This window comes from Physella acuta, unplaced genomic scaffold (assembly GCF_028476545.2).
Source record: "Physella acuta isolate Inbredline_101_S28 unplaced genomic scaffold, ASM2847654v3 ptg000714l, whole genome shotgun sequence".
Taxonomy (NCBI): domain Eukaryota; kingdom Metazoa; phylum Mollusca; class Gastropoda; family Physidae; genus Physella; species Physella acuta.
The window spans coordinates 595,889-619,336 of NW_026732232.1; the positions used below are offsets into that span (position 1 = coordinate 595,889).

The 23,448-nt window shown below is 36.5% G+C and overlaps 1 protein-coding gene across 1 annotated transcript in view; it reads right to left on the reverse strand.

The window, feature by feature from the left end:
- The window catches only part of LOC131949785 (cilia- and flagella-associated protein 54), a 40,057-nt gene that overhangs the window by 9,084 nt on the left and 7,525 nt on the right, over positions 1–23,448 (reverse strand). Inside the window, exons 16-55 of the mRNA XM_059311732.1 lie at positions 22,960–23,090; positions 22,762–22,863; positions 22,392–22,587; positions 22,267–22,307; positions 21,967–22,116; positions 21,657–21,833; positions 21,157–21,249; positions 20,834–21,016; positions 20,462–20,592; positions 19,963–20,266; positions 19,399–19,521; positions 19,043–19,166; positions 18,573–18,710; positions 18,337–18,429; positions 17,862–17,988; positions 17,598–17,706; positions 16,967–17,035; positions 16,138–16,203; positions 15,459–15,563; positions 15,096–15,193; positions 14,466–14,653; positions 13,338–13,513; positions 12,870–13,112; positions 12,482–12,711; positions 12,145–12,395; positions 11,809–11,961; positions 10,971–11,156; positions 10,792–10,879; positions 10,427–10,600; positions 9,921–9,987; positions 9,202–9,402; positions 7,922–8,185; positions 4,431–4,508; positions 3,653–3,804; positions 3,373–3,476; positions 2,960–3,124; positions 2,436–2,610; positions 2,067–2,090; positions 747–940; positions 298–482 (exon numbers count right to left, since the gene is read on the reverse strand). Coding sequence (XP_059167715.1) covers positions 298–482; positions 747–940; positions 2,067–2,090; positions 2,436–2,610; positions 2,960–3,124; positions 3,373–3,476; positions 3,653–3,804; positions 4,431–4,508; positions 7,922–8,185; positions 9,202–9,402; positions 9,921–9,987; positions 10,427–10,600; positions 10,792–10,879; positions 10,971–11,156; positions 11,809–11,961; positions 12,145–12,395; positions 12,482–12,711; positions 12,870–13,112; positions 13,338–13,513; positions 14,466–14,653; positions 15,096–15,193; positions 15,459–15,563; positions 16,138–16,203; positions 16,967–17,035; positions 17,598–17,706; positions 17,862–17,988; positions 18,337–18,429; positions 18,573–18,710; positions 19,043–19,166; positions 19,399–19,521; positions 19,963–20,266; positions 20,462–20,592; positions 20,834–21,016; positions 21,157–21,249; positions 21,657–21,833; positions 21,967–22,116; positions 22,267–22,307; positions 22,392–22,587; positions 22,762–22,863; positions 22,960–23,090 — 5,858 coding nt within the window. The remainder of the gene's footprint in view (positions 1–297; positions 483–746; positions 941–2,066; positions 2,091–2,435; positions 2,611–2,959; positions 3,125–3,372; positions 3,477–3,652; positions 3,805–4,430; positions 4,509–7,921; positions 8,186–9,201; positions 9,403–9,920; positions 9,988–10,426; positions 10,601–10,791; positions 10,880–10,970; positions 11,157–11,808; positions 11,962–12,144; positions 12,396–12,481; positions 12,712–12,869; positions 13,113–13,337; positions 13,514–14,465; positions 14,654–15,095; positions 15,194–15,458; positions 15,564–16,137; positions 16,204–16,966; positions 17,036–17,597; positions 17,707–17,861; positions 17,989–18,336; positions 18,430–18,572; positions 18,711–19,042; positions 19,167–19,398; positions 19,522–19,962; positions 20,267–20,461; positions 20,593–20,833; positions 21,017–21,156; positions 21,250–21,656; positions 21,834–21,966; positions 22,117–22,266; positions 22,308–22,391; positions 22,588–22,761; positions 22,864–22,959; positions 23,091–23,448) is intronic.

The following is a 23,448-nucleotide window of genomic DNA, read 5'->3' on the forward strand; positions in this document are numbered from 1 at the left end:
GGATATCAGCATAACATTGGTATCTGTCCACCATGGTGATGTATTTTAAAATTCCAATAATTATGTATTTGGCAACCCGTGTATATCAGGTCCTGGCTAACTTTCTCAAGGCCAATAACTCCTGACTGAAACCATTCTCATGTATACGCCTTACAATGAGGGTAATGCCTCCATCCCTCCTAGAGAGATGCCTGAAAGAAATCCTGGGTGCAAGACAGAGAGAGCCAACCTATCACACTAATTTATATATACATTGTATATTAACCTGGCTAAATACCTCAATATAGTAATAATTACCTTTATTAATGTTAAAGTATGTTCAACACTCTTTCCTTCAATAATGTTGAGCTGTGAAGCCAAATACAAAAACTTTGCTTGGATTTCCACATTTTTAAACGCTTCTGCTTCTCCAAGACCTTCAGCGCAGTATTGGCGACAGTCTGCAACATTGGTCTGTACACTTCTGGCTCCATCTGAAACAGCTGTTTTTAAAAGAAAAATAGATCTGAAACCTTTTTACACAGCAAATATATAATGTCATGTTTATAAGTAAAATATGTCTAAAATATTTTTATACAATATGTCATATCATATTTGTAAGAAAAATAGGTCTAATTTAAAATCTTTTTATACAGCAAGTGTATCATATGTCAATAAGCAAAAATATGTCTAAACCCTTCTTAGCATAAGTAATGTATTCACATTTAGTAAAAAAAAAAATTCAAGCAAAATAAAATGTTTTTGACCTTTGACTTTTCCCATGCCTTGAATCTGCATTAACAAAGACTGGACCAGAGCTAAGCGACATTGTAGCCAGAGCCTAGTATCCAGCCGATATCTTGCCAGCAAATTCAGATAATGGCCAGAAGAATCTGGTAAACTATTTCTCCTCTCTGCAGCTTTTTTAGAGCTTTTGCTGCTATTTTTTAAGGATGATGGTCTGGAAAGTATTGGATAATTAAACAGCTAATTAAGCATCTCTCAAAATTCATCTTATAAAAATAATAATTTAACCCAATTCAAATTAGGTATACTAATGTTTATTTTTTTAAATTTAGAAGTACTTATGCTATATAATGTTTTCAAATTTCCAGGTAAATATAAAACAATCCATCATCTTTAAAGTTTAAGATTTTAATTAAGTAAGCTGTAAACACAAATGTTACATTTGATTAAAAAAAGACTAAAAAAAAAAAACAAGCTAAAGCTACTAATATATTCTCATGCAGAAAATAAAAATTATAATTGCATGTAGAAAAAAAGTCAACATCCCAATTGCTTTTGCCTATACTTCTATTTAGAAGAAAAAAAATTATTAAAAAAACATTTGTCTAGTAGGGCTACCTAATAAAAATAAGCAATGAGCTCTAGTATCTAAAGGAATGAAGCAATGAGCTCTAGTATCTAAAGGAATGAAGCAATGAGCTCTAGTATCTAAAGGAATGAAGCAATGAGCTCTAGTATCTAAAGGAATGAAGCAATTAGCCTATGATGGCCTATCTTATAGGAGTAAGTTAACAGCACCAGTATCTAAGAAATAAATGATCAGCCCAAGTATATAATAGAAAAACAATGAGCCCAAGTATCTAATGGAAAAACAATGAGCCCAAGTATCTAATGGAAAAACAATGAGCCCAAGTATCTAATAGAAAAAAAAACAATGAGCCCAAGTATCTAATGGAAAAAAGCAATGAGCCCAAGTATCTAATAGAAAAAAGCAATGAGCCCAAGTATCTAATAGAAAAAAAAGCAATCTGCTATTCCTAGGGGGGTCATCCAAATAAAAATAAAATTTCCTGGGGGGGGAAGGGGGGTGAGGGTATTGAGTTTAATTTGTACTAATGTCACATATAGTGCGACTTCATTTTTGGAAGTAAGCCACCAAATGTAGATCTAATCAGAAATAAACAATCAACCTCCTGTTGTGCCCTATGTAGCACTAACAGAAGTAGGGGGATTACTAGATCTAGCTAGTGGAGAAAATACTACATCAATAACATGCAAGAACTAGGTGAAATAGGATAAAAACTTCTAGACAAGGGGATGAAAACTATTAAGTCCTTTACCTATCACTTTTGATGGTTTCTTCTCTGAAATAATTTAGATTGACACAACATAATGGTTTTTGTAACAATAGATAATAAAAGCTATTATGGCTTAATAGTTCAAAACTTAAATAATCCTTAATGAAAGAAAGGAGATTTTATCAGGGAAAGGTGGGGAAGGATGTGTAGTTATCTTCTGAAGGGAGAGGGTGTGGAAGATCTTCTTGCTTTTTTGAGAAAACAATCTTAAGAATGTCGTGCAGAATATTAAGTAATTTGGAAATCATGAATTATTGTTTCGATACCAAAACTTAGAATAATCAGAATGATAATTTTTGTACAAGAAAAAAAATGAATTTTGCTTGCAAGAAACTTAGCTTAGCAACTTACCTAGAAGTTCCTTGTTGCGTTTTTTGCTGCTTAAAAACTGCAGCATCCTGCAGTATTGCTAAAGCCTCCAGTACAAGTTGAGCTGCCATTGGTGCATGGTGCTTCTGATTGGCTATCTCAGCTTGCAGTAGCTTGCCCTTCACCACCAGCTCAACCTCCGCAGCCACAAAATTTTCTGACAAGAATTTAACATCTCTTGTTAGAGTCAGCATCACTTTTATCAGCCAAAACTCAAAATAAATTTTTAAAAGTGTCAAGTTTATATGCAGATTTTGAGGCAAGAATAATTCCCAAAAGTTAGACATCTGCACCCAATGAACTGTTACAAGCCTATTGTCCAGATATCTAAGTGAAGTCAAGGAAAGAAAAGATGGTTCATGTGGCACAACCACAAATCTTTTCTTAAACTAAGACAAAGGAACAGGTAGGATCTACTTCATCTTCATACATCTCTTATTTTAATACCAAAATGATATCCGCATACAAAAAGTTGTCTTTTAACTAAAATAGAATTAAGCACTGACCTAATTTGGCAGATTTGGAACTGGATAGCATGGGCTCCACAAGAGACTGGGCGATGTGAGAGGCTGCAGACAACAGATTTAGTTTGATCTCCTCCAGTCTCAGTGTCCTAGCGCCATCGGTCAAGCAGCCTGAATACTGGACACCAAGATACTCAGGGTCAATGACTGAAAAGAGAAATGGCTTTTATTTGAGATCATTTTTCAAAAGGCATCCAAAACAATACTTTGGCTCCACATGTATACGGGGGAAGTGAAGTTTTTACAAGTGTTTTAAAACTGTTACACCCAATGATGCTAGATAAAAACATTTTTTTTTCTTGTAAACAATCTGATAGTGTTGGTGACCTGTACAGGGTATCATTTCCCTAGCTTAAATTTTGTTTAATATTTATAATAGACATCAATAAACTTACAAGTTTTAAAAGAAATGAAAGATGGAGCTTTGCTTAAAACTTTAGCCTTGCCATCTTTAGCCTGGGCTTTATTTTCTGAGAGGGGTGTGTGGGTGGAGAGCGAGCTAAAATAAAAAAGAATAAAACAAATTTATTCAAATATTATTTATTGTATTTATATTGCTTTAGTCAGGCTTACATAAAATGTCAAAAGACAGGAGAACTATACTTACATAAAATGTCAAAAGACAGTAGAACTATACTTACATAAAATATCAAAAGACAGTAGAACTGTACTTACTCTTGTTCATCAATGTATGGCACAACAGCTATTGTACCAGCCAGAGCTGTAAACAGCTGTGCTAGTGCTAGATTCAGGTGACAAACTAGGTTGGGCCCATAGACTGCAGATAGCTGTTGGGGCAGCCGTAGTTTGAACAAACTTTCAAGAGCCTTTCAAAAAAATTGATACATTTATGTAATGAACAAACTTTCAAGAGCTTTTTAAAAAATTGATACATTTATGTAATGAACAAACTTTCAAGAGCTTTTAAAAAAAATTGATACATTTATGTAATGAACAAAATTTCTAGAGCCTTTCAATAGAAATGATACATTTTATTTAATAAACAAACCATCAAAAGCCTTTAAATAGATATGATTTTTTATTTTTTTAAATTTGCAACTAAAAAGGAATTTAATTTTTATTGATGCAAAAAATATTCAATGTTAACAAAGTTGGCTTATTGTTTAGGAACAAAAAAATTGAACAAATATCTTCATTAAGATTAATTTAATAAAAATTATTATTTATAAAACAAAAAATATTTCTGAAACGATATTTGAATTTTTTTTTGGCTTATTCTTAAAAATGCCCATAAGTACAATAACTAGCACTTTTTTTTTTTTACATATTTAATAAGCTGTACTTAAATCTGTTCAATAACCTTATTTTAATCCATAAACTTCAAGAATTTCTTGAACACAAAAATTAAGAAAAATTTAAATACAAATTGTTTATTTTTAAAAAAAAAAGTTTTTATGAAAATCTCAATTATAAACAAAAATGTTGAAACTACCAAGTAATTGGATGTGCTCCAAATGGCTTTAGTGCAAACAAAGGGAGAGAGTGCAGGTTTTTCTTTGACTTCATGTTTCTTCAAGACAAAATCAGGGTCAAGCTTTGTTCAATATACTCACAAAATTAATGATTGGTATTAAATTAATCATACAACTAACTGCATGGAAGGCCTTAGAATAACGTTAGGCTAACTATCTGCATGGAAGGCCTTAGAATAACTTTAGGCTAACTATCTGCATGGAAGGCCTTAGAATAACTTTAGGCTAACTATCTGCATGGAAGGCCTTAGAATAACTTTAGGCTAACTATCTGCATGGAAGGCCTTAGAATAACTTTAGGCTAACTATCTGCATAGAAGGCCTTAGAATAACTTTAGGCTAACTATCTGCATGGAAGGCCTTAGAATAACTTTAGGCTAACTATCTGCATGGAAGGCCTTAGAATAACTTTAGGCTAACTGTCTGCATGGAAGGCATTAGAATAACTTTAGGCTAACTATCTGCATGGAAGGCCTTAGAATAACTTTAGGCTAACTGCATGGAAGGCCTTAGAATAACTTTAGGCTAACTGTCTGCATGGAAGGCCTTAGAATAACTTTAGGCTAACTGTCTGCATGGAAGGCCTTAGAATAACGTTAGGCTAACTATCTGCATGGAAGGCCTTAGAATAACTTTAGGCTAACTGCATGGAAGGCCTTAGAATAACTTTAGGCTAACTATCTGCATGGAAGGCCTTAGAATAACTTTAGGCTAACTATCTGCATGGAAGGCCTTAGAATAACTTTAGGCTAACTATCTGCATGGAAGGCCTTAGAATAACTTTAGGCTAACTGCATGGAAGGCCTTAGAATAACTTTAGGCTAACTATCTGCATGGAAGGCCTTAGAATAACTTTAGGCTAACTATCTGCATGAAAGGCCTTAGAATAACTTTAGGCTAACTGTCTGCATGGAAGGCCTTAGAATAACTTTAGGCTAACTGTCTGCACGGAAGGCCTTAGAATAACTTTAGGCTAACTGCATGGAAGGCCTTAGAATAACTTTAGGCTAACTGTCTGCATGAAAGGCCTTAGAATAACTTTAGGCTAACTGTCTGCATGGAAGGCCTTAGAATAACTTTAGGCTAACTGTCTGCATGGAAGGCCTTAGAATAACTTTAGGCTAACTGTCTGCATGGAAGGCCTTAGAATAACTTTAGGCTAACTATCTGCATGGAAGGCCTTAGAATAACTTTAGGCTAACTATCTGCATGGAAGGCCTTAGAATAACTTTAGGCTAACTATCTTCGTGGAAAGCCTTAGAATAACTTTAGGCTAACTATCTGCATGGAAGGCCTTAGAATAACTTTAGGCTAACTGTCTGCATGGAAGGCCTTAGAATAACTTTAGACTAACTGCATGGAAGGCCTTAGAATAACTTTAGGCTAACTATCTGCATGGAAGGCCTTAGAATAACTTTAGGCTAACTATCTGCATGGAAGGCCTTAGAATAACTTTAGGCTAACTATCTGCATGGAAGGCCTTAGAATAACTTTAGGCTAACTATCTGCATGGAAGGCCTTAGAATAACTTTAGGCTAACTATCTGCATGGAAGGCCTTAGAATAACTTTAGGCTAACTGTCTGCATGGAAGGCCTTAGAATAACTTTAGGCTAACTGTCTGCATGGAAGGCCTTAGAATAACTTTAGGCTAACTATCTGCATGGAAGGCCTTAGAATAACTTTAGGCTAACTATCTGCATGGAAGGCCTTAGAATAACTTTAGGCTAACTATCTGCATGGAAGGCCTTAGAATAACTTTAGGCTAACTGTCTGCATGGAAGGCCTTAGAATAACTTTAGGCTAACTATCTGCATAGAAGGCCTTAGAATAACTTTAGGCTAACTATCTGCATGGAAGGCCTTAGAATAACTTTAGGCTAACTGTCTGCATGGAAGGCCTTAGAATAACTTTAGGCTAACTATCTGCATAGAAGGCCTTAGAATAACTTTAGGCTAACTATCTGCATGGAAGGCCTTAGAATAACTTTAGGCTAACTGTCTGCATGTTTAGGCCATGTTATCTTCTGGTACACAAGACTCAGCCGTGTCATAAAAGGGGGGGGGGGGGGGAAGACACACCAGGTAACACCATTTGGGTATGACACCAAATTGAAACATGTGAAAATTTTCTGTCAATACAATGTTTTATCCATGGAAATCGATAAGATAGTAGGGGGTGACACCAAACCAAAGAAGTAAAATTGTTGTAGGAGGTTGGGGGTTACAACACCAGGTGACACCTGACCTAGTGACACCTGACCTAGTGACACCTGACCTAGTGACACCTGACCTAGTGACACCTGACCTAGTGACACCTGAGCTAGTGACACCTGACCTAGTGACACCTGACCTAGTGACACCTGACCTAGTGACACCTGACCTAGTGACACCTGAGCTAGTGACACCTGACCTAGTGACACCTGACCTAGTGACACCTGACCTAGTGACACCTGACCTAGTGACACCTGACCTAGTGACACCTGACCTAGTGACACCTGAGCTAGTGACACCTGAGCTAGTGACACCTGACCTAGTGACACCTGACCTAGTGACACCTGACCTAGTGACACCTGACCTAGTGACACCTGAGCTAGTGACACCTGAGCTAGTGACACCTGACCTAGTGACACCTGACCTAGTGACACCTGACCTAGTGACACCTGACCTAGTGACACCTGACCTAGTGACACCTGACCTAGTGACACCTGACCTAGTGACACCTGACCTAGTGACACCTGACCTAGTGACACCTGACCTAGTGACACCTGACCTAGTGACACCTGACCTAGTGACACCTGACCTAGTGACACCTGACCTAGTGACACCTGACCTAGTGACACCTGACCTAGTGACACCTGACCTAGTGACACCTGACCTAGTGACACCTGACCTAGTGACACCTGACCTAGTGACACCTGACCTAGTGTCACCTGACCTAGTGACACCTGACCTAGTGACACCTGACATAGTGACACCTGACCTAGTGACACCTGACCTAGTGACACCTGACCTAGTGACACCTGACCTAGTGACACCTGACCAAGTGACACCTGACCTAGTGAACCTGACCTAGTGACACCTGACCTAGTGACACCTGACCTAGTGACACCTGACCAAGTGACACCTGACCTAGTGAACCTGACCTAGTGACACCTGACCTAGTGACACCTGACCAAGTGACACCTGACCTAGTGAACCTGACCTAGTGACACCTGACCTAGTGACACCTGACCTAGTGACACCTGACCTAGTGACACAACTGGATAGACTTCCACACATTTTTGGTTGCACTTGCAGCTTGATGTTAACCTTGTGACCCCATCAAGTATCTATTATGTTTTACACGTTTTGTATGGATTAAATTTCTTCATTGAAAAAAAGAGTTTGTAAGCCACAAATTAAGCTGTGTCAAATGGTTAGTTTATGTTCATCTAATTAGGCTAAGTGTTACCTTATGATTGACACTGTCTGTAATTAACTTGTCAGCTTGAAAAGTGTGGTCCTGTGGCTGTTTTTCTGTAGACCTGAAGGCTGGGTTTCCCAGCTGGGGCAGGAAGTGACCTTTGAAGAGTTGATGCAGGACTGTTATGGCCTCGGCGTAGAGCTTGAGCTGGATGAGAGCCTGAGACTTCATGATCCTACAGGCCACATTTCTCTGCAGGTCTCTACACACGTAAGCCGTAAGGTAGTTGTACAGGGTAAACAGTGGAAGGATCTGGTGGATTACATGTTGTACAGGGTAAACAGTGGAAGGATCTGGTGAATTACATGTTGTTGTACAAGGTAAACAGTGGAAGGGTCTGGTGGATTACATGTTGTTAGTATGAGACCTACAAAGACAATATGATACCTACAAAGACAATATAAGACCTACACAGACAACTGCGAGACCTACAAAGACAACTACGAGACCTACAAAGACAACTACGAGACCTACAAAGACAACTACGAGACCTACAAAGACAATTACGAGACCTACAGAGACAACTACGAGACCTACAAAGACAATATGAGACCTACAAAGACAACTACGAGACCTACAAAGACAACTATGAGACCTACAAAGACAACTACAAGACCTACAAAGACAACTATGAGACCTACAAAGACAATATGAGACCTACAAAGACAACTACAAGACCTACAAAGACAACTACGAGACCTACAAAGACAATTACGAGACCTACAGAGACAACTACGAGACCTACAAAGACAATATGAGACCTACAAAGACAACTACGAGACCTACAAAGACAACTATGAGACCTACAAAGACAACTACAAGACCTACAAAGACAACTATGAGACCTACAAAGACAATATGAGACCTACAAAGACAACTACGAGACCTACAAAGACAACTATGAGACCTACAAAGACAACTACAAGACCTACAAAGACAACTATGAGACCTACAAAGACAACTATGAGACCTATAAAGACAACTACGAGACCTATAAAGACAACTACGAGACCTACAAAGACAACTATGAGACCTACAAAGACAACTATGAGACCTATAAAGACAACTACGAGACCTATAAAGACAACTACGAGACCTACAAAGACAACTATGAGACCTACAAAGACAACTACAAGACCTACAAAGACAACTACGAGACCTACAAAGACAACTACGAGACCTACAAAGACAACTACGAGACCTACAAAGACAACTACGAGACCTACAAAGACAACTACGAGACCTACAGAGACAACTACGAGACCTACAAAGATGTTGTGCTCTGCCCTGTGTAGTTCCTCAATGGTTAAATGTAGGGCAGCAACCACCTGTCGTCCGTCACAGCGAAATCTGTCAGACATTAAATCAATCCCAGGAATCAAGTTTGTCACCTCCGAGTTGTGGCCTATGTCATACAGTACATACTCGATGTCTTTGGTTGGATGTGGCAGGCTGGCACGAAACAATGCCTAGAAATGGAACAAAAGTTAAACTTTGTTAAATGGAACAAAAGTAATCAAATTATTTCACAAAAGCTAAACTTTGTTAAATGGAACAAAAGTAATTAAAATCTTTCACATTAAACAATCAAAAGCTAAACTTTGTTAAATGGAACAAAAGTAATTAAAATCTTTCACATTAAACAATCAAAAGCTAAACTTTGTTAAATGGAACAAAAGTAATTAAAATTTTTTCACATAGAACAATTAAAAGCTAAACAGCCAAACAACATGATGGCCTAATTCCACCTTACACAATTAAACAAATCATCCAATTTATCCTTGCTTTTTGAGAAATGTCTAAAGAATTAGAGACAAGCACTTTTTACGTTTAAATGTTTATATTATTTCAAAAACATATAAAAGTGAAAATTTTTTAAAAATTATTCAGTACATTAAATACAATGTATGTCCAAGTTACTCATTTAAAAAACAAGTAAAAAACTTAAAAACTTAAATAAGGCGATGGGCATGAATTTATTTCTTACCTTAAACAAATATCCAGACAGAAAGCAGCATGCTGTTTTTAAGTCTGCATCTAAAGTTATAATGTACCTGGAATAAGGATCATGTTACAAAACATTACAAGCAAATTTTAATATTTCTTAAGCTATAATCTCAGAAAATTTGAACAAGATTAATCAAATCATGCTTCATTCCACAATGTAGGAACTGAACGAAGAAATTATTTTAAAAAAAAAACGACAGTCAAGTACTGAGAACAATATTTAAATTGTGTCACTTAATTTGTTGTACGCAAGGAATAATGGTTTTTTGGAATTTACAGAAATGTTCAAGTTTATTAAATCTTAGCACAGTAAAAGTATAGCAGTGTGACACATATTTAAATATCTTCCTGACAGTAGAAGTGTATTGTAACACACATTTAATAGCCTCCAGAATAGCTGCACTCCCAGTAGAATGCCAAAACTAATCATAAGAGTTATTTAATCAATTCAACTGTCACTCCTATATTTGAAAAGTAAAAACTTACTGAGCTATATTGGATGCAAGCACCCCACCAAGGATACAACCCCATATTCCACATCTGTCTAAAAAATAAGCACTCAAGTCATTTTGGTCTTGTAGCTGTTGTCGCCACGTATAAAGGGAGTCAGTCATGTTCAAAACTGTGTCCAGAGAACTGCGCCACCATTTGAATGCAGCTCTGTCGAGAAAACAAACAACTGTCAAACACAATTATTCTACATGTTAGAATAACTGTAAAACAACACATTTAAAGTTTGTAAGAAAATATCAAATATGTTGGTTCATCTCACTGTAACACCTATACTTTGATGAACGTTTCTCATAATTTTTCTAAATATAAAACTAGTTTATTTGAATAATATTTGTTACCTGGTATTTTTAGAATGAAAGAAAATGTTTCCTAGTTCATGCATTGCTTGTGCAGACAATCCTTTCATGTGTTTAGCTTTTAGAATTTCTGAGTTGGATTAAAAAATGTTTTGTGAATAAATCTGAAAAAAATTGACAGCTCTAAAAAGAAATACACAATGGACAAAGCCAAATTTTACCTATAGTTTTCTCATATGAACTGATGACTTTATCTAATTGAGATTTGGGTAAAGGTGACATTTGTATGTCATTTTCACTACTGAAGTCACATGTCATCTTATCTGGGGGCAGTGGTGTGTGGGACTGTCCAGATATCATCTTGAAATTTACATTAGACAGATCGCGGCTCTGGGAGAACTCTTGCACTGAAACAAGATACTTTTGTAATCACATAGGACTGAAACAAGATACTTTTGTAATCACATAGGACTGAAACAAGATACTTTTGTAATCACATAGGACTGAAACAAGATACTTTTGTAATCACATAGGACTGAAACAAGATACTTTTGTAATCACATATGAAAAACCTATTTTAACAAGCAGATTACAGTACTTAACCAGGGGTGATCTACTTACTACTGACCAATGGTGATCTACTTAACACTGACCACTGGTGATCTACTTAACACTGACCACTGGTGATCTACTTAACACTGACCACTGGTGATCTACTTAACACTGACCACTGGTAATCAACAGACACTAATAAGCATAGGTAACAAGCTACCTTAGAGCATGGTTTTTTTGTTGTTGCTTACATTTTTAAAATAATTAGTGTGTTTTAAAGAACACAGAACAGATTTTGGAAAGATTGTTTTGCAAATTCTTCTCAAATGATCTAACTATTCACAGCAACTCATTCTTGTCTATTTGTAAAGATGTGATTTTTATTCAATGTTTCTAAGTTTTCAAACATCCAATGACCAAAAGCAACCAGCTAAAATATCAATTATTTGGAAGTACTTAAAGAACTAAATGAGCCAGTATGACATTTGATGGACTCAAGCGACTGACCATTCTGTTGTCCAGCCAGGTATATACACAGAAGCTTGCGGCTGTGCTGCAGGGCCCTGGCAGTGTAGTGGGACTGAGCCAGGGTCTCACGCATTGTGGCCAGGCTCAGGTCTACATCCAGGGGGACTGAGGACAGGCGGAAGGCATCCTCTTCTGAAATCAGAGACAGATAATTATACTTTAAACAATTATATTAAATGGCAACAAATGAACTGTGGCTTCCTGACTACCCAAATGATATCAGATAAGGTATAAGATGACTACCCAAATGATATGAGATCAGGTATAAGATGACTACCCAAATGATATGAGATCAGGTGTAAGATGTCAACTTACGGGTGTAAGTTCCATGACCAATGGGGTCAATCTGAGCTCCAGGCTGGATCTGGGCTAAAGAGTTTGGCTCAATCTGAAGCTGAAGCTGGGCCTTGAGATAGTCTTTGGCTTCTAACACCTTGCCAAGTTGGGCACTCAAGTTTTTAAAGTGGGGCTGTGGGGGGCGAGGACCATCAACAGACGCTATTCGTTTTTCTATACTCCTCTGGGCTTGTACCATCAAAGGAATGACTTGCTCGGCATAACGATTGCTGAAAAAAAAGCATTTGATTTTTTTAAAGAATAAAAACAGCTTCTCAAAGAAAGAGAAAACTTTTTATCTTTTGTGGCTACTAACTTTGTGAGGGCATTAAATCGAAGGGCAAGGTCGGTGAGCTTCTCCCATTTTTGCTGGAGGTACAACATCTCTAATGTGCGAAGAACAAATTTTCTGATCCACTGCATGTCTACGATGCTGCTGTCATCCATTCTTGAATCAAACTTTAAGCTTGCACCACCTTTCTCAGACTGTATGTCTCCTGCCCATGAATCAAATAGTGAGCCCAAGACTTTTCCTCTGCTTCTGGCCTGTCAAATAATAAAGTTTTCCTTCACCAGTCAAATCTATCTTTTAGAAAACAATTTTATGCTTCAATCAATATTTAGAAAATAATTGAAAACTAAACAAGTTACCATTTACAAGTTAGAAGAAAATTTTCAAGTCAGTGAATGTATCAAAAGCTTACACGAGCTGCATGTTTTTCCAGAGAAACTTGAAGAATGACCAGCATGTCCAGCAGACAGTCTGAAGCCACATAGAAAGGCTCCCATATGAGACTACGTAACACATCATAGTTGACCAGCCCTGGCTCCTTGCCAGGCCTGGCGATGGGGCTGTATGCATGGAGTAGGGCAGTGTGGGCACAGTTCCATAACTCTCTACTTTCATTCTGAAGCAAAGTCCAGTGCTGCCCTCTATGTGCTAAAACCTAATACAGGCAAATCAAAAAACCTTTTATTTACATAAATGGTGTTTTCTATTTTTAAACATGAAACTAAATGTTTTATTTTTTGCTAATTATGGGAAGAAAGAGAAAATTAAATGCATTGATTCATTAACAAGGCCATATGCTTTATAATAAATACTATTAAAATCATTACAGGATTAAGTAAAAAGTATATTAGTATAGTAAGTATAGCAATATAAGACATACTAATGCTCGCTTTATGTAGGCAAAAGTTGATCTCAAAATGGATACTGTGGTTGAAGTACTTAAAGAGTTCTCATCTATCAGGGCCAGCGCTAGAAATACATTCTTCTCAGACTTGAGAGTAAATTGTGAGTCTTCTGTTCTTGGCGTTTGTAGGTTTTGTAAAGACATTGGGGCACCTAGAGATGGACAAAAGGGTAACAGGTAATGTAGCTCATACTTTAGACAACACAACAGCCAGTCTAGACAACACAACAGCCAGTCTAGACAAAACAACAGCCAGTCTAGACAACACAACAACCAGTCTAGACAACACAACAACCAGTCTAGACAACAACCAGTCTAGACAACAGCCAGTCTAGACAACAGACAGTCTAGACAACAGACAGTCTAGACAACACAACAGCCAGTCTAGACAACACAACAGCCAGTCTAGACAAAACAACAGCCAGTCTAGTCAAAACAACAACCAGTCTAGACAACACAACAACCAGTCTAGACAACAACCAGTCTAGACAACAGCCAGTCTAGACAACAGACAGTCTAGACAAAACAACAGCCAGTCTAGTCAAAACAACAGCCAGTCTAGGCAACACAACAGCCAATCTAGACATCACAACAGCCAGTCTAGACAACAGCCAGTCTAGACAACACAACAGCCAGTCTAGACAACACAACAGCCAGTCTAGACAACACAACAGCCAGTCTAGACAACAGCCAGTCTAGACAACAGCCAGTCTAGTTAACACAACAGCCAGTCTAGACAACACAACAGCCAGTCTAGACAACACAACAGCCAGTCTAGACAACAGCCAGTCTACACAACAGCCAGTCTAGACAACACAACAGCTAGTCTAGACAACAGCCAGTCTAGACAACAGCCAGTCTTGACAACAGCCAGTCTAGACAACACAACAGCCAGTCTAGACAACAGCCAGTCTAGACAACACAACAGCCAGTCTAGACAACAGCCAGTCTAGACAACACAACAGCCAGTCTAGACAACAGCCAGTCTAGACAACAGCCAGTCTAGACAAAACAACAGCCAGTCTAGACAAAACAACAGCCAGTCTAGTCTAGACAACAGCCAGCCTAGACAACACAACAGCCAGTCTAGACAACAGCCAGTACCAGTGAGAGAGGCTGCAGCAGCTTCCAGCCCGGTGACGCCACCCTTTTCAAAAGCTCTGGAACCTCGTGTGCTTGTGCTCTGCAGCATGGTGGTGAAGTCCTGGTTTTTGACAGGCCCCCCCAGCCAGCCAACCACCATCGCACCCGCTGTGTCCAGAGAGAACCATTCTTGGGGCAGGAAATCTATCCTGTACCACACAATGATAACATTAGAATAATCTCTACACAATGATAACATTAGAATAATCTCTACACAATGATAACATTAGAATAATCTCTACACAATGATAACATTGGAATAATCTCTACACAATGATAACATTAGAATAATCTCTACACAATGATAACATTAGAATAATCTCTACACAATGATAACATTGGAATAATCTCTAAACACCACTCAATCATGTCACTGACAAAGACTGACCTATGGGCTTGTAAAATTGCAAGACTGACCTATGGGCTTGTAAAATTGCAAGACTGACCTATGAGCTTGTAAAATTGCAAGACTGACCTATGGGCTTGTAAAATTGCAAGACTGACCTATGGGCTTGTAAAATTGCAAGACTGACCTATGGGCTTGTAAAATTGCAAGACTGACCTATGGGCTTGTAAAATTGCAAGACTGACCTTTGATACTGGCAGTAATTTTTACAAATTATTCTCTCCTTCATCTCCATCTTTTCAACCAGACTAGAGAAATGGCACAGTCCCTGAACCAGGTTCAGCTGAAATAGTTGTAAACAATATCACAGGTTTAGAGGAGAAAGGTTTTTCATCAACAAATTTAACACTATCCCCCCTCATCATTACAGGGTTGGTTTCTATATATTAGAATGCATGGGAGAGCCTATTGTTTGACAATAACTAATGAATGCAGATTGATTAAGATTGATAAATGTTGATTAGTAAAAGATGATTGGTAAAAGATGTTTGCTGAAAGACTGGTTCCACTTCTCATCCCAGACATCCCCACAATGTGAAGTTTGTTACCTGGCTCAGCCAAGGCATCTCGTCAGCACAAATTTTCCTCAGCCTTGCACGCCGCTGCTGAAGTTGGTATCTCTCCACAAACACAACTGAAAGTTTCTCAATGGCCTGCAACAACAAACAGTTGTCCCTATGTTTTAGTCAGGTGCTAAGTGCTAAAGGTGAGTACGTAAATGTCTGCTCACCTGTTTTAGTCAGGTGCTAAAGGTGAGTACACAAATGTCTGCTCACCTGTTTTAGTCAGGTGCTAAAGGTGAGTACACAAATCTCTGCTCACCTGTTTTAGTCAGGTGCTAAAGGTGAGTACACAAATGTCTACTCACCTGTTTTAGTCAGGTGCTAAAGGTGAGTACACAAATCTCTGCTCACCTGTTTTAGTCAGGTGCTAAAGGTGAGTACACAAATGTCTGCTCACCTGTTTTAGTCAGGTGCTAAAGGTGAGTACACAAATCTCTGCTCACCTGTTTTAGTCAGGTGCTAAAGGTGAGTACGTAAATGTCTGCTCACCTGTTGTAGTCAGGTGCTAAAGGTGAGTACACAAATCTCACCTGAAACTCTTTGTCCTCCTGCTCACCTGTTGTAGTCAGGTGCTAAAGGTGAGTACACAAATCTCACCTGAAACTCTTTGTCCTCCTGCTCACCTGTTGTAGTCAGGTGCTAAAGGTGAGTACACAAATCTCACCTGAAACTCTTTGTCCTCCTGTTCCTTCCTGCTTGTGTCACTCATGCTACTGGTCACCCTCAGGGACTGGACAAAATTTTTTAATTATTTCAGCTCGTTAATTTAAAAACATTTCTTCAGGGACTGGACAAAATTTTAAAATTATTTCAGCTCGTTAATTTAAAAACATTTCTTCAGGGACTGGACAAAATCTTTCTTAATTATTTCAGCTCGTTAATTTAAAAACATTTCTTCAGGGACTGGACAAAATTTTTTAATTATTTCAGCTCGTTAATTTAAAAACATTTCTTCAGGGACTGGACAACATCTTTCTTAATTATTTCAGCTCGTTAATTTAAAAACATTTCTTCAGGGACTGGACAAAAATTTTTTATTATTTCAGCTCGTTAATTTAAAAACATTTCTTCAGGGACTGGACAAAAATTTTTTATTATTTCAGCTCGTTAATTTAAAAACATTTCTTCAGGGACTGGACAAAATTTTTTAATTATTTCAGCTCGTTAATTTAAAAACATTTCTTCAGGGACTGGACAAAATTTTTATAATTATTTCAGCTCGTAAATTTAAAAACGTTTCTTCTGGGACTGTACAGAACAATCTTAATTATTTCAGCTTATTGATTAAAAAACCTTATTTTAGGGACTGTACACACTTTAAAATTATTTCAGCTTATTGATTTAAAAGCATTTTTTCCTAATTTTTCTGAAAGTCATTTAATTTTAATGATGGAAATGATTAAAAACTCAAACCAAAATTATTGATTGTTTCATTGCTTATATATAAAAAAACTTTCCCCATCCCAGAGAATGAAGGCTGCTACATAGCCTACCTTGTATTTGCTTCGTCTTCTTACTACTACTGGTGGTCCCACTTGTTTCTTAACAGCACCAGGCTTTTCCTTTGTAACAAAACAAAACATATAGTTTTAAACAGGCTTTTCCGTCGTAACAATACAAAACATATAGTTTTAAACTGGCTTTTCCTTGGTAACAATACAAAACAAATAGTTTTATACAGGCTTTTCCTTTGTTACAAAACAAAACAGTTTTAAACAGGCTTTTCCTTTGTAACAAAACAAAGCACTATTTGTACCTGTCCTATGCTATTTTTAACAACCCTTTTTTATAACATGTTTAAAGATGTTGAGATTTGTGGAGTTGTATGCATGCATTCAGAGAGTGGGTGTATAGCACTTTTAGCTAAATATATTCAATGGGTATATACATCTGCCTAGAATGTTCATAAGATGCCTGGACATTTTATTTCAAGAGATTTCAATCATGAAGAAAAAAATATACTTTTTAAGAGATTTCAAACATGTGTAAAAAACATACCTAAAGATGCATGAACATTTTTTAAAAAGATTTCAATCAAGCATAAAACTCATACTTAACAAGAGATTTCTATCAAGCATAAACTCATACTTAACAAGAGATTTATATCAAGCATGAAACTCATACTTTGGCCTTGCTGTACTCTGTCATTGTTGCAGCAAACTTGTCTGCCCCATTATCAGTCAATTGTTTTTTAGACGCGCTTGAGCTCTGCCCAATTATGCCCTCATTACGTCTGTCAAAAAAATGTTTCATTCACATGTATTGTTTCTTCTTAAAGCAAACTATAGATAAATTTCAAACAGATGTATTGCTTCTTCTTAAGATAAACTCTAGATAAAATATAAAACAACTAAAAATGTTGACCAACAGGGGATAGCTGGAACTCACTTTTCTAGCCATTGAAAGCCATCCTCACACCAGGATTGCACCTGGTCTAGAATGCCTTCAGTCAAACCTTTTTGAGCCACCTGGACAAGGAATTCCAAGAATCGTTGTCTACGTTTGAATTTTGACACTAGAAAAATGGCAACTGAGTTAGAAAACATTTTTTTATCATATGATCTAGACGCTTTTCCAATATTTCATGAAAAGGAAATGGCAAGTTATTTCTAATATCTTGTTCTGGGGAAATAAAACATGTTAGGTCCTGTCTTAGTCTTTAATATAACAATAGTCCACTAAGCTCAGCTACTAGATATCAACACATTTTCCAACATTTAAAACATTTAGCTAATATCGGTGAACTTGCATCAGATGATACATGAAAACTTGCATTCAGTGCAAGGAAAAAATATATTTTAACTAGAGAAAATCTGTTATAAAGATAATGCTTTGAAGATTTGTAAGAAACTAAAACAGTCACCTTCTTTATAGGCCACACTACTGGGCAGACATGCGATGTAGGAATGCAAAATACTTGGATTCTCATTGCCAGTGAGCTCAAACTCTGATGCCGCTATCAACATACAATTATTGGCATTTGAAAATGTTATGTGTAAAAAAATTATGACTTAATGAGCTTTTTTTTTTTAAAAAAGATGTGGATATAAATAAATGTATTTGAGGTTGGATAATCAAAATAACAAGATAATAACAAACCAGCTCTTGTTAATCTAAGCATATGAGACTCCAAAGCACTGAGTTCTTCATTCATAGACTCATTTAAATCTTCTTTACTTGAAGGTTTTTTCACAGCAGTTGGAAGAGGTGGCTTCCCTTTATTTATTTGTTGTTTTTCTGGAAAATTTTTAAAAAGAAACAGAAATTATTGGCATGCAAATTGATGTTTCTTCTATTACACAATCATCATGTTTGAAGTGGATACATTATAGTTTATTGGTTAAAACTGTCAAAAAGATAGCATCCATGCAATAAGCCTTTTCCCGGGAAATTAATTATTAGCCCAAACAATCTCAAGATGCCACTTATTATCTCCCTTTCACCAGATGCTACAGAAGTTTATTAGAGGTTTGTGAATATTCTGACACAATGGAATGAAAATATACACACTGTAGGCCTATGTTTTTTAAATAGGCAAAAAACAAAGAGGTATATTTTTAACAACTTACCCGATAATGTCTCCTCCATCTTGCTTGTGTCAGCCGATTTGTTTTCTGCTTCATCTGCCAATAAACTTTTCCCATCCTCAATAATATTCCTGGCAGCAACATTCTGACCCCAGGACCTAAGAGACTGTCATGAAGATTTTTGTCAGCATTTTTTAAGCTCCAGGTTTTTAAGGACAATAAATGACTAAATTATAATATCAGACATTTAGTATGGTTGTTCTGTTTGACAACATTGAAAGTTTAAGTTGTACTGACCAAGTGAATACTTTCTATTTAACCTGATAGCTTCGGCTCTAATAAATAAATATAATTCTATTGAACCTCATGGATAAATCATAGCCATTTTAAAGAAGTACCTTTGCCAAGGTGTAAATAATGCAAGCTATCATGTGGATTAGGCTGTCCCGAGTCAGTCCTTGCCTCCTCTGTATAAGCCCAGCTGGAACTTCTTGTAAGACTGCATGACATCTTTTTAATATCTGTTTTAAAAAATTCAAGTCCAATTAGTGTTTGTAAACTGTTTAAGGCAATGATTTCCCATCACAGATATAGAACTAAGTTACATGGTTGAGTTCATCTCCTCTGAACGTGAAAGGATAGCCTGGTTGATTCTATGCCCAGCCACTCAGGGACATCCTAAGGCCTCAAGCCCAGGTTGGCTTTCATGCACTCTAACATTCAACCACACTATTCCACGTACAGTTAAATATCTTTAGCTAATATCTTATTAGTTAAATAATTAGCCTTAAAGGTCTAATAATTTTAAAGCTAACCATACGCTGAACAGTGTAATGAAAATCTGTAAGTTGAAATGTCTAGAGAAACCTGTATGACAGCCAGGGTGGGGATCTTGTGATAGATGATTGGTGCCAACAACCCATAGATCTGAACCACGGCCTGCAGCGCTAGACTGGACTCACCTGTATGACAGCCAGGGTGGGGATCTTGTGATAAATGATTGGTGCCAACAACCCATAGATCTGAACCACGGCCTGCAGCGCTAGACTGGACTCATTCAACCAGCCAGCCATCTCTACAGCAACCAGTAGCTGCTCACACTGATGCAGGCGCCGCACCTGATTCTTGAACAAAGGACCTTTCTCACAGATGGCATCACAGAAGAGCTGACCTTCCTTTGTTTGTACGTCACACAGCATGAACACTGTGCTCAAAAACTGGTGCAGTACAATGGGAGATGACACACAAACTGCTCTCTCGTGCAAACTAAAAATTTAAAATTTACTAAATTAAACTTAAATAATGCTAACAAAAACAACTCAATTAAATAAAATTATTAATCTTAATAAACACAATTAAATTAATTAATGCTAAGAGAGACATATTAAAATGGTTAATAGAAGAAAAACTGTGTGCAATATTTAGCACCTTGTCACATATTATATTGTCTTTTTTTTTTACCTAAATAAAAGTAACTTGGTATCTTTTTTTTCCTCCTCATTGTTTGGCCGTTGTGGCTCTTTCACAAAATAATTCCAGAGTACACTGCAAGCCTGCTTGGTGATGTCATAGCAACCCACTTGGTAGGAGAGCTGTCAATGACATAAACATTGATTTTTTTTTTTTTTGCATGTCAGAAATAATGGCATGATAAATTTAAAAAATGATTTTATTGCTATTTCCTTAGTTTTGTACAAGGGTATTTTAAATACACAAAAAGATGTATCATAAAATTCCACACTAAGATCAACAAAGGATCAAACCAATTATTTTTCATTGTTAATCAATACCTTACAAGTAATTAAAAAAATGATTCTTGAAAAATAACTTAACCTGTGCCAAGTATCCCCACCCCAGGAGAATTGGTAACGGATGGTAGGCCAGCAAAGGTCGACTGGTGTCACCAATGCCATCACCAATAAGTTTACCATCTGCTGTGTAGGCAGCCACAGCAAAAACATAGCGTGAATTTGGTTGGAGGTTGTAGACCTTCAACTCACAGTCAACAGCAGGGACCTATCATGTGGAGGTAAGGGAGACAATTTTTGTACACAAATTATATTTAAAAGAAAAATTGTAATAGTTAATTCACAGGAGCAGATATATTAAATAAAGATAAAAGTAAAATAAGTGGGGCTGTTAAATTAGTTGGTCACCTGCTCTCCTGTTCCTGGAAAGTTATAATCACTCAGTCTGGCCTTGGCATTTGGTCCAGATGCATCAGTTGCAAATATGCTGTAGTAAGCTACCTAAAGAATTTCATGTTTGCTATAGTAAAATACCTATACAATTTCAAATAGGCTCTAGTAAGCTGCCTAAAAAATTTCAAGTTTGCTATAGTAAAATATCTAAACAATTTCAAATATGCTCTAGTAAGCTGCCTAAAAAATTTCAAATAAGGTACCTAAAGAATTTTGAATATGCTATTAATTATTGCTGAATTAATGTAAACAATGTCAATTTTGCAGTGTTAAGCTACAGAAATAATTTAAAAAGCAGATTAATTACTGTAATAGTGGTAAAAGAATTTTTTTCTAAGCTAGCATTCTAATCACTTAAAATGAACATTATACAAACACCAATTTAAAAAAGAAATTACATTTGAGAATGATAATTTTTAAAATTATTATTTGTTAACATATTTGTTAGAACTGACCTTTTCATTAGCACTGGATATAAACGGTGCTGGTTTAAACACCATGAAGGTGTCGGTGCGACAAATCACAACAGGGGGAGGTGGCACCTTGGCTACTTTTACTTCCTGTGTTCCAGAGTTTTCTATGTATATCCTTCTTTCATCTGCTTGATAGCGTTGGATAAGGTTGACTGATTCCTGTAATAAATTAAACTTAAGCACTGTGGTATCAAAAGAAACAGTAAAATAGAAAGATAGGGTGAAACATCAACTTTTGTTTTCCACTTTATATGACATGAGTTGGATATTGAACTCCAACTTTTTAACCTACCTCTAACAACTTCCTTTGTTCTTGTGAGGGTAGCTGGTTTGTTCCTCTCAAGACAGCCTGTTGTGCTGTAAACAGAGCCTTAGCAAGAAAATTCTTTTGAGAATTTTTCATATCTATTTTATCTGCTTCTTCGGGGGAGCTTTTAATTTCCTAAAACAAATAAGAATTTATATCAGTATTTTAACAAATGAAAATAATATGCACAAAGCACATATTTTTTTAGGAAAAATGTTTATAATAACAAGTTAAAGTATTTAAGACTTAAAATTTTTTTCCAAAAAAAAATTAAGTGGTTTTTACCTTGGACTTTCTCTTTTGTTTTGCATCAGATTTTGTCATATCTAGGAAAAAAATACATTATTAATGTCACTTATCAATAAATAACCAAAAACCTATGCCTTTAAACAGAGTAAAAGTTAATATACCTGAAACAAAAGCTTCCAATTTCAAACAGACACGATTGTACATCAAAATCATTTCCAGGTGCAGATCTTTAACAGTGTTTGCAATTGTTATTCCAGAGCCTTGCATGCTTGGGGGCATCAAAGCATCAATAGTTATCTCCCCTTCTTTATTTTTCTCTACTGGCCCATCAGAAGCAAATATTTCTGGGTTTAGGTCCTGGGGTGAGAGGTGGGGATGGGGGGGGGGGGGGTTATGAGTTTAATCATTGACTTCTATTGATCTTTTTGTACAAAGTTTAATCTTTTTATTTATCAAACAATTTAATGTAAATTAGCATTTAACGCAACAATAACTGAGGTGGTCAGTCTAAGAACCAGCTCACTGACTCACCTTGGCCCAACTGATATCTGCTATGTGTTTTCCGTCATGTGTAGCTACAATTCTCCTGGCATAATTGACATTTTTTAGGCCAAGTTCAAGAACTTTTTTAGCCTAAAATTAAAGTACATATAAATATATTTTAATGATTTATTTCAGCCGTATGGAGGTTTAAAATATTTCATCAGTTTAGAAGATTTTTTTTGTCACCTGTTTCAGGTAAACTTTTGATGAGCTCTTTGCTCCGTGATGTAGAAAAAATGGGCCACTTTCTTCAGCTGACTCCTGGGCTGGAGGGTCAGAAAAGTCTGTCATATTTGTCTTGGATTCTTTTGATTTATCTAAAAGAAATTTTTGCATTTCATCAGGGCAAAACTTAAACACACACGTAATAGTATTTAAAGAATTAAATTGGCATCTACACAAAATACAAGACTTGTGTGGTATATTGACTATATACCATGTAAATTTTGTATTTGACTATCAGCTATGTAGAATTAGATGTAAGTATTAAAAATTAAATACATAACAGATGCAAATTCCTTAAAAGCATTAGCAACAGAAAAATTATTGCTAAAGATTGTTTCTTGTTGTTAATGATAAATATTAGTTTAGATTAAAACTGTGATGCCTCCAAAATGAATGTAAAGATTGTTTCTTGTTGTTAATGATAAATATTGGTTTAGGTTAAAACTGTGA